The sequence below is a fragment of the Hypanus sabinus genome, chromosome 11, assembly GCF_030144855.1.
Source record: "Hypanus sabinus isolate sHypSab1 chromosome 11, sHypSab1.hap1, whole genome shotgun sequence".
Classification (NCBI taxonomy): domain Eukaryota; kingdom Metazoa; phylum Chordata; class Chondrichthyes; order Myliobatiformes; family Dasyatidae; genus Hypanus; species Hypanus sabinus.
In genome coordinates this window covers 42,448,482-42,459,592 of record NC_082716.1, presented here as the reverse complement: position 1 = coordinate 42,459,592, position 11,111 = coordinate 42,448,482, and the positions used below count along the sequence as shown (strand labels likewise).

The 11,111-nt window shown below is 41.1% G+C and overlaps 1 protein-coding gene across 2 annotated transcripts in view; it reads left to right on the top strand.

Moving 5' to 3' along the window:
* The first annotated feature begins 1,516 nt into the window (after nt 1–1,516).
* pomgnt1 (protein O-linked mannose N-acetylglucosaminyltransferase 1 (beta 1,2-)) overlaps nt 1,517–11,111 on the top strand; it is a 66,620-nt gene continuing 57,025 nt past the window's right edge. The window contains exons 1-4 of one of the 2 annotated variants that reach the window (XM_059984211.1): nt 1,517–1,763; nt 5,415–5,517; nt 8,120–8,235; nt 10,472–10,537. In XM_059984211.1, coding sequence (XP_059840194.1) covers nt 1,608–1,763; nt 5,415–5,517; nt 8,120–8,235; nt 10,472–10,537 — 441 coding nt within the window. In that variant the 5' untranslated portion in view covers nt 1,517–1,607. The remainder of the gene's footprint in view (nt 1,764–5,414; nt 5,518–8,119; nt 8,236–10,471; nt 10,538–11,111) is intronic. The other variant, XM_059984210.1, reaches the window with a different exon arrangement.

Sequence of the window (11,111 nt, the reverse complement as noted above, 5' to 3'; positions counted from 1 at the left end):
ATATTAATGCACTTCATTTGTTATTTATATGTTATTCACCTGTAAATGTTATCCATACCTTCATACTGTAAGTTAACGTGTGTTATGTGTGCTACTGTGCTTTACACCCTGGTTCAGAGAAACAATACCTTGTTTCTATATACATTTTTATGGTTATATATATATTAAATACATGTATATAGACAAATGGCAATAAACTTGACTTGACTTGAAATAATTATCCTTAATTCTAGACTGTTCTAGAAGAGGAAATACTCTCCTCAAGTCAAGAAGAATTTATATTTTGTAGGGCACAATTAACTCTTGAGTCACTTGATAATAATAGTTCTACCCTGCTCTGCAGTAGGCTATACGACAAAGGAACTACGCTTAACTTCTTTCCAGTCTGGTCTGTCTTACGCAGAGAAGTTAGAGAGACTGGGCTTGTACACGCTGGAATTAAGGAGATTGAGAGGGGATCTGATTGAAACATATAAGATTATTAAGGGATTGGACAAGATAGAGGCAGGAAATATATTCTAGATGCTGGGAGAGTCCAGTACCAGAGGGCATGGTTTGAGAATAAGGGGTAGGTCATTTAGGACAGAGTTAAGGAAAAACTTCTCCCAGAGAGTTGTGGGGGTGTGGAATGCACTGCCTTGGAAGGTAGTGGAGGCCAATTCTCTGGATGCTTTCAAGAAGAAGCTAGATAGGTATCTTATGGATAGGGGAATCAAGGGATATGGGGACAAGGCAGGAACCGGGTATTGATAGTAGTTGATCAGCCATGATCTCAAAATGGCGGTGCAGGCTCGAAGGGCCGAATGGTCTACTTCTGCACCTATTGTCTATTGCATTCCCTTTTGTTTCCATATTACCATCAGCTGTAAAATAATTTGTGATTACTTCAAGCCCCAAAGAGATTGTTACAGAAATTCAAGTCTTGCATTTTACTATAGGAACAGCTTTCACTCATGGACTGTAGCATTTCAGGTAGCACTGTACCATCTTCTCCAGTAGAGTAATAAGGGATCAACAGTAAATGTGAGCCACATCATAATCTAATATTAAGTTAATTATCCATATATCCAAATTGCTGTGTCATGAGGAAGCTGTCTAATCTTAATACACAGAGAAATTTTAATGCAGACTGAACAGGATGAGTTTGCTCATATTGAAAGTATATTAGCTCAAAGTAAAGTTTGCATGTACTTATTGAACAATTACTGGTATTCGAAGTGAAAGAATACTATCATGAACAAAAAAGTAAAGAAGGTGAGTCCCTGGGGGGGTTGCGTGCGTGGTGTTGTGTTGTCGAGCAAGAAATGAAATAGAAGAGAAACTGTCATGCAAAATGTCTCAGATGAGGTATGTGCAAGGAGAAAATCAAACATATTGAACAATCATTTACAACACTGCAAATATATGTGTAACAATATAAATTCTATTCTCTGTTTACAATTAACCTGATCAACGACAGGGGTGGCAGAATTCAAGATGGCGGCTGTGAATGTGGTCTATTCACGGCTGGGACCCGGAAGTGATCGCGGGGTGGGCGATGACCAGGGGTACAGGTTCGGGCCTGCAGCTTGGGTCCGGGTACGGGGAGCAATGATCTCCGGAGGTGAATGAAGGCTGGACCGGACGGCAGCAGGTCGCCTCTGATGGACGAGTGGAAGCCGAACCCGCGAGCCAAGCCGTTCGTCCCGCGGCGGCACAGGAGCTGGTTCATCAGCTGGAGGTACAGGCTGAGGGGACAGCGATCGGCCAGGAGGCTGTGCCAGGTGAGGAGGCCTTGTCGCCGGGCATAACCCCGCTCCCTGTCGGTGTACACCGGAGCCGCAGGGGTGGGGGGATGAGGGGAAGGAGGAAACGGGGTGGGGAAGGTCGGGGAGAGTGGAAGGAGAGGGAAGGGGGTAGATAGGAGAGAGTACTGGGAGCCTGACTTCATATCTGCAGTGCCACTTCTCAACAGTCCAGCCCCTCAAGGCAGTGGTAGAGACTGTCACAACATGCAGGAAGTGTAGATGATGGGATTAGTACGTAATGAAATGTTATTTCATGGTTGCATTAGAGATGGCATTTGAAGTTCTGGTTTCTGTGTTGTATACTCCATGAAGCTGTAGGGTGTCTGCAGAAGTCTCCAAATCCGTCGGTCAGATAGGGGTCCAATGTCTTTGCTTAATTCCCCATCTTCTGGGTTCTACACCGAGGTTTAAAGTACATTTATTATCCGAGTAGGTAACTATGTCTCCAGACAGATTCATTTTCTTGCAGGCATTTATAGTAGAATAAAGAAATATAGAATCAATGAAAAACTACAAGACTTGACAAACAGCCAATATGCAAAAGAAGTCAAACTGTACAAAAACAAAGTAATAAATAAGCAAGCAATACTGAGAAGATGAGTTGCCGCATCCTTGAAACTGAACCCATGGTTTGTGGAATCACTTGAGAGCTGAGGTGATTCCATGCTGCTTCAGGAAGCTGATAGTTGAAGGGAAGGAAATAACCGTCCCTGAACCTTGTGGTGTGAGACCTGAGGCTCCTGTACCTCCTTCCTGGTGTCAGCAGTGAGACGAGAGCATGGCCTGGATTCGATATAATTCAGGCAGGGGACCTTGATGATGGATGCTGTTTTCTTGTGATTCCTTGTGGAGGCGCTCAGTGGTGTGGAGGCTTTTGCCTGTGATGGACTGGGCTGTATCCTCTACTTTTTGTAGGCTTTTCCATTCAAGAGCATTAGTTTTCCCTCTCAGGCCATAACGTAACCAGTAAGGATACTTTCTACTGTGCATTTATAAAGGTTTGTCTAAGTTTTAGATGGTGTACTGAATTAGATGATCAATGGGAAGACTAAGTTCATTTCCCTGGCACTAGATTCTCAAAACTGAGAACTCTATAGTAATAAATTTTCAAGCACATATAGAGGACATTTTAAAATTAATCTGCTATTGTCACGTGTACTGAGGTACAGTGAAAAACTTTGCTTGGCATGTCACTTCAAGCATAAGTATATTGAGATGGTGCAAAAGGAAAAGCAATAACAATGCAGAATAATGTTACTACTACAGAGAAATTGCAGTTCAAAGGTTCATTTATTGCCAAAGTATGAGATTTGTCTTCCCCTTATGGCTACGAAACAAAGAAAACCATGGAAATCATTCAAAGAAAAACACCAAACTCGCCCCCTGCACAAAAAAAAAGCAGTAACATGATCATCAGCCCCCAAAACACCTTTCCTGCACAAAAAAAACTAACAAAACACACCAACGAGAAAGAACAGGTGAAAACACAGAAGAGAAAGCTATGAGACTGAAAAAGTCCACAATGTGTAGTTCAATCCATAAATGCAGAAACTCGGTAGCATCCTCCGACAGCATCGAAAGAAAGAAATACTGTTTTAACGCAAAGGGGAGTGATAGGCCACCACGTAGACTGCTTCTCCCCGGGAGCAGAGAGATCCGTTCATTCAGCAATCAAAAGCAGGCAGTCAATCCTGAACCCTCACTTGCCTTCCACATTTACCTCGATGTTTCAAACTTCTTCAACAGATTAGCCAGCGATTAATGAAAGCTTCAGTCGATTATTGGCTTGCGCCCCTTTTCTAAGTTTCTTTGCCCCAAGGCGCTACGAGCTTGAGCTTACTTTCTCGAATCTTCTCAGAGGCAGCAAATAACTGGATCACTGATTCATTCTCCCAGCTGTAAATCGCAGAAACACATTTAAGATGAAAATCAGATGTGAAAGAAGTGAAGTAGACAGCTTTGTGGACTAGCTGGAAGATGCCGACTAAGGAAGCATTGTCCGCTGACCAGAGTTTGGGTGGACAAGTAAGGAGCAAGGACCAAGACTGGGTAAAGTGAGAGATGAAGAGTTCAAATTTATTGTACAAGAGGTCTGTTCAGGAATTTTGCGGCATTAAAGATGAACTTGAGATTGATGGTGTCTGCTTTCAGGGATTTGTGTCTTCTGACTGATGAAATGGAATAAAGGAGACAATATTTGGGGGGGGGGAGGGCCTTTGATTACATTGTCCGCTTTCCCATGGTAGGTAGAAGTGTAGACAGCCAATGGAGGGAAGGTTGGCCTTGATGATAGACAGGATTGTGTTCAAAACTCCTCAATTTCTTGTGACCTGGGCAGAATACTTGCCATACCAAGCTGTGGTGCATCCAGATAATTTGCACTCTATGGTGCATCTATAAAAATTGGTGAGTGTAATCGGAAACATCTTGAATTTCCCTAGCCTTCTGATGAAGTAGAGGTGCTTGCGTTCTTCCTTGACCCTAGTGTCTATGTGATTGGATCAGGACAGGCTACCAGTGGTATTTACACCTAGAAGTAGTAAGCTCTGAGATACTTCCACTTCAGAACCATTGGTACAGATTACTGATACATGTACTCTCTCCTGATTCCTGAAGTATTTTGTTTTTTCTGACACTGGGGGAAAGGTCGTTTTGACACCAAGTCACTAGACTTCCTACCTTCCTCCTGTACTTCCTCTTCTTGGTGGGAGGAAGAAGGGGAAGGATTGCAAGGACTTCTGGAGATTCTTGGCCTGAATAATCAAAGTCAATTAGGATTACTTGGCAAGGCACAGAGCATCTCAAATTTCCACAGTGGGACTTCATATGGATCACCAAGCAGGTGGTGAAAATGGGCACGAAATATTGCAGATGCTGGTTTGGTGGGAATATGTGCTGATTTGTGAGATGGGAAAACATAGATAGTCTGGTGGCAGGACTGAGAAGGGAGATGCTATTTAGCTGTCCTATTTAAGTAGCTAGCTAACTGATTTGGTTGATCAGTGACATACGGCAGCGACACAGATCTTTTGGTGTCATGCCGTCAAATACCCATCTCCAGTGATTGCATTTTCTAGTTCTTGGCACGTAGCTTGCAATGCCATAGCTTTGGAACCCAGAGAGAAACAGGAACAACTGGAGGTTAGGATTTTCTTTCAAGAGTTGGCTGATTGTAGCTGCACATTGTTAGCAGGCAGCTTTTCAGTGCTTTCTATTATTAACTTGTAAGTTGTTTCACCTCCTGTAACAACATGGTGTCTCCTGCACTCTTCAATTCTATCTGGTTTTGGTGTTTCTGTAAGTCTAATCAGCGGCAACCCTCTTTACATTTTTAGTTCAACACAGTATTTTGTCAGTTACTTAATGATTGTAGGATGTAGAGTAATCATTGATGTTGTAGTGAGTGAGCAGTTATCTTAAGAGCTGCCTCACACTGATTGTATTAAGTATAACAAAACTATAAAAATAAGATGTGGAACATGGGTATCAAATTCACTGTCAAGTCATTTAAGTATTTTATGTTTGCATTAGTTATTGCAGGCAACTGAAATATTTGTGATAATGTTTTTTTTTGCATTCTGATATTTCTTATCAGCACAGGTTTGATCAAATACATTTTTCTTCCAGACTGGTGCACTCCTGTTTTTACTTGTGACCATAATTGTCAACATTAAGCTTATTTTGGACACAAGAAGAGCAGCAAATGAAGAAGAGCTTGAAGAAGACTATGGTCAGTTTATGTAAAGATTTCTACATTTTTTATTATTATTTTTGTCAGCAATGTAAACGTTTAACAGTTTCCAGCTATATAAAGATATGTTGTGTCAGTTCTTTCACCCATGCTGAGGTTAGGGTGTAGCCTTTCAAATATAGATAGACATAGATAGAGATTGCCTATGCTTGCTTTTTTTGAAATTGCAAAGAACAATTCATTTTAGATGATGCTTGTGTACAGTTGCAAGAAGATGAAGATCAGAACACATTTTATAGACAATAGACAGTAGGTGCAGGAGTGGGCCATTCGGCCCTTCTAGCCAGCACTGCCATTCACAGTGATCATGGCTGATCATACACAATCAGTACCCTGTTCCTGCTCTCTCCCCATATCCCTTGACCCTGCTATCTATAAGAGCTCTATCTAACTCTCTCTTGAATGCATCCAGAGACTTGGCCTCCACTGCCTTCTGGGGCAGAGCATTCCACATATCCACCACTCTCTGGGAGAGAAAGTTTTTCCGCATCTCTGTTCTAAATGGCCTACCCCTTATTCTTAAACTGTGGCCACTAGTTCTGGACTCACCCATCAGCAGGAGCATGCTTCCTGCCTCTAGCTTGTCCAATCCCTTAATAATCTTATATGTTTCAATCAGATTCCCTCTCATTCTTCTAAATTCCAGTGTATACAAGCCCAGTCGCTCCAATCTTTCAACATATGACAGTCCCGCCATTCCGGGAATTAACCTTGTGAACCTACGCTGCACTCCCTCAATAGCAAGAATGTCCTTCCTCTGGAGACCAGAACTGCACAGGATACTCCAGGTGGGGTCTCACCAGGGCCCTGTACAGCTGCAGAAGGACCTCTTTACTCCTATATTCAATTCCTCTTGTTATAAAGGCCAGCATGCCATTAGCTTTCTTCACTGTCTGCTGTACCTGCATGCTTGCTTTCATTGACTAATGTATAAGAACACCTAGATCTCGTTGTACTTCCCCTTTTCCTAACTTGACTCCATTTAGATAGTAATTTGCCTTCCTGTTCTTGCCACCAAAGTGGATAACCTCACATTTATCCACATTAAACTGCATCTGCCATACATTTGCCCACTCACCCAACCTGTCCAAGTCACCCTGCATTCTCATAACATCCTCCTGACATTTCACACTGCCACCCAGCTTTGTGTCATCAGCAAATTTGCTAATGTTACTTTTAATCCCTTCATCTAAATCATTAATGTATATTGTAAACAGCTGTGGTCCCAGCACAGAACTTTGCGGTACCCCACTGGTCACAGCCTGCCATTCTGAAAGGGACCCATTAATCGCTACTTTTTGTTTCCTGTCAGCCAGCCAATTTTCAATCCATGTCAGTACTCTGCCCCCAATACCATGTGCCCTAATTTTGCCCACTAATCTCCTATGTGGGACTTTATGAAAAGCTTTCTGGAAGTCCAGGTATACTATATCCACTGGCTCTCCCAGTAACTAATGAGTAACTAATGCAGAAAACCAGGTGATTGCAAAGGGTTCACAAGCTTTTCCTTGCAACTGTACGTGTAAAATTTGCTTTAAGGATTAAATTGACACTGCTTTTTGGTGATGCATGTCAATTTGGCCTTTTTAAATCCAGCTTTGGTAACTTTAACAGGAGAATAAAGCTTGATGAGATAATGATTACATGTAATCCTTTTATCATTTTTGATTTGAAGATTTAAGTGGCTGGTGTTTTATATGCATAACAAATCGAAGTGATTTGCTTTGAGGCTTTACTGTATATGGTTTACTTTCAAATTTCAGTACATTAGCAGTTTTTAAAAACATAAGGAAAAGGAGTGAGAATTGGTTCCTTCATAGCTGCTATCTCTTCTAATGAAATGTGGCCTTGTCTCAACTGCAGCATTTCTCTATCTCCATAAATCTTAATTCCCTTTGTCTAAAAATGTATTCCTCTCATTGTAAACATGCTGTACACACTGTATTTCCATGGTCATCTGGTATAGAGAATGCCCCAGATTCACAGTATAATTAATAGTTGGAAATGCACCCACATACCCCTCATTCAAACTCTCCTCCCTCCTGCCATCTGGGAAAAGGTACTGAAGCATTCGGGCTCTCACAACCAGACTGTGCAACAGTTTCTTCCCCCAAACCATCAGACTCCTCAATACCCAGAGTCTGGACTAACACCAACTTACTGCCCTCTACTGTACCTGTTGTCTTGTTTATTACTTATTGTAATGCCTGCACTGTTTTGTGCACTTTATGTAGTCCTGGGTAGGTCTGTAAACTAGTGTAGTATTTTCTGTGTTGTTTTTATGTAGTTTAGTGTAGTTTTTGTACAGTTTCATGTAGCACCAAGGTCCTGAAAAATGTTGTCTCATTTTTCCTGTGTACTGTGCCTGCAGTTATGGTCGAAATGACAATAAAAAGTGACTTGACTTGAGATGGGTGTTAAATATCTGTACGGCCAATAACTTCCCTATGCCGAGCATGCATATCTCTGATATTTTTGTACTTGTCTGGTATAACTCAGATCTGCCAGCTCCTTTGTTATACAGCATACTTCTGTAGGTGTTCTGTAGGTGTTTTATGGTGTTTTCTTGTTTCTGTGGTAGACGATGCAATGCCTAATATGGAAACTGCTCGTAGGCCATCACACGGCCGGAAGGTTCTGGACATTGAAGTATATTCCAGCAGGTCAAAAGTCTATGTTGCTGTTGATGGAACCACAGTAAGCACCTTCTTCCTATTTAATTTTAATTAATCCATTGTGCTCTGTAATACCAGTTTTAACATTAAAGCTGCACAGAAAGGAATAAGTAGAAAGGTGATTAGCTTTATGTCAGAGTTGGATACTATCAAAGCTATAGTGATGCATCAGGATGAGTATTTACCTTCCCTCTATCTCCTTCATAGAGTTATTCATTGTCATTTGCTTTGCATAGCACTAGAGAAATCTTGCTATTATATGTTCTTGTCACATTTTTTATTGTAGTGTCTTTACCTCTTTCTGGAAGATTGATTGTTATATGACTGCCCTTGTTTTTGTTTTTTATTTTTTAATATTGAAGTGGCTGATTTTTTTTTTGCTCCATTATAGTTCTAAAGGGTCTAATTTCCCTTCCAACTCAATAACCATAAAAAGACATAGGAGCGGAATTAGGCTATCCGGCCCATCAAGTCAGCTGTGCCATTTGCTCAGAGCTGATTTATTTTCCTTCTCAACTCTGTTTTGTGTAACCTTTGACACCCTTATGACCTGTCAACTTCTGCTTTAAATATACCCAATGACTTGCCCTCCCCAGTCACCTGTGGCTATGAATATCATACATTCACCAACCACTGGCCAAAGAAATTCCCCCTCTTGTCTGTTATAAAGAGATCCCCTTGTATTCTGAGGCTGGGTTCTCTGGTACTAGACTGCTCCACTACTGGAAATAGCCTCTCCGTGTCAACTCTAGATAGGTTTTTGAATATTCAGTAGGATTCAGTGAAATTCCCCCCTCCCCTTATTCTTCCAAACCCCAGTGAGTTAAACCTTCCATTCCTCATATGTAATATCTTTCATTCCTGGGATCATTCTCATAAACCTCATCTGTACCCTCTCCAATGCCAGCACATTCTTTCTTGGATATGGGGCCCAAAACTGCTCACAATATTTTAAGTATAGTGTGACAAATGCATATTTACCTTCCTTTCTACAGACTCGACCTGTAAGTTAACTTTTTAGCAATCGTGAACTAGGACTCCAAGGTCCCTTTGCACCGCTGTTTTCTGAATTTGTTGCCCTTTTAGAAAATAGTTTATGCCTTTATTCCTTTTACCAAATTGCATAACTATACACTTCCCTCCACTGTATCCCATCTGTCACTTCTTTCTCTATTCTCCTAATCTGTCCAAGTCCTTCTGCAGACTCCCTGCAATACTCCCTGCAATTTAACAATACTTGCCCCTCCAACTGTCTTTGGATCATCTGCAAATTTGTCCAGAAAGCCACCAGTTCTGTCATCAACATCATGAAAAGCAGCAGATCCAACAAAACCCTGTGTGGAACAACACTGGTTGCCTGCAGCCAATCATCAACGGATCCCTTTAATCTTACTCTCCGCCTCTGCCGCTTCGCCAATTTTCTGTCCATGCTAGTATCTTTCCTGTAATAACATAGGTTTTTATCTTGTTTAGCCGCCTTGTGTGTGGCACGTTGTTAAAGGCCTGTTGAAAATCCATGTAAATAACATCCACTGACTCACCTTTGTTTATCTTGCTGGTTATTCATGTGAGCCCTAATATAGTTCTGACAGGCAATTTCCTCCTCATTCAGTCCCCCCTCCCACCCCCAAATCTTCCCTTAACCCTTCCTTTAAAAACAAAATGCATTAGTTGCATTCATGGTACCATCTTCTCCAGATGAGTTTAATTAACCCAACTCTTAATTGGTAGATCTGTTGATCTGAAGAGATGAGCAATGTTTATGTATCAGACTTGGTGGGAAATAAAAATTTTAATCATTTATTCAGCTCACTGTCTGTCCATCTTGATTATCATATGGCAGAAGTGTGTATGCAACAGTATGTGTTGAGTGATAGAGAAAAGGGCTTGAACAATAGAGGCAGCAATTTGACTGATGTTTTTGTTTTCTATTATCTCAAATACCTTTATGAAACCAGTGTTTGGTTGAATGCAGATGAACTTTAATTTTGGAAATTACTGCATTTATTCACTGCTGATTACTGTTTTTTTTTGTACGAAGCAAATCCTTAATATTAAAGTAATACTATGTAATTAATCTGAAAGAAGTTTTTCAGTTTGCACTTTTTGCTTAGGCAAGTGGAGAATGCTTACTTGTTGTTTAGTAGACAGATCAATTAAGTTTTTGTAACTGTTCATGCTGACACATGAGAAAATTTTTAATTTCACAGACAGTTGAGCAGTGCTACAACTCATGCACTTTTAATCTGGTGTCGTAGGTTCTTGAAGATGAAGTCAAAGAGCAGAGTCGAGGAATACACGTTATTGTTCTGAATCAAGCTACAGTAAGTTCGACATGGAAAGACTGAAACTTCTTCCCTCAAACCTATGGTTAAAATGATTATAGACGTAAGCTTGGACCCCACATCAAATTCTGTTTGACATTATAGATGCCAGTTTGCATCTTGAAGTCTATGCAAGTCACACGTTCATGTTTTTTTTTATCGTGGTAGGCATTTTTCACATTGGATAGTGCGGTGTGCATTGCTTAGTAGTACCAAAGTGCATTCAGTAGGCAGTTCAGTTCTTATGCAGCACTAACTTGACACATGACTAACCAGTTGGATGGGAGTAAGCGTTCGACATGGACTAGAAGGGCCGAGATGGCCTGTTTCCGTGCTGTAATTGTTATATGGTTATATATTATGGTAATAACGTAGATGACATTACGTTAATCAGCATAAAGTAGTCCTGACCTTGCGCTGTATTTTGGATTCTGGAATGCCTGAGCAAACTGAATTGGTCTTGACAATGCAGAATACTGCCCGGGTACTTTGAATCTCTCCCTCTCCCAGTATAGAGCACCTCCTGCTTCAAAATATCCACCATTGTTCCCGTAAGTAAAATGTCTAGGGTAAC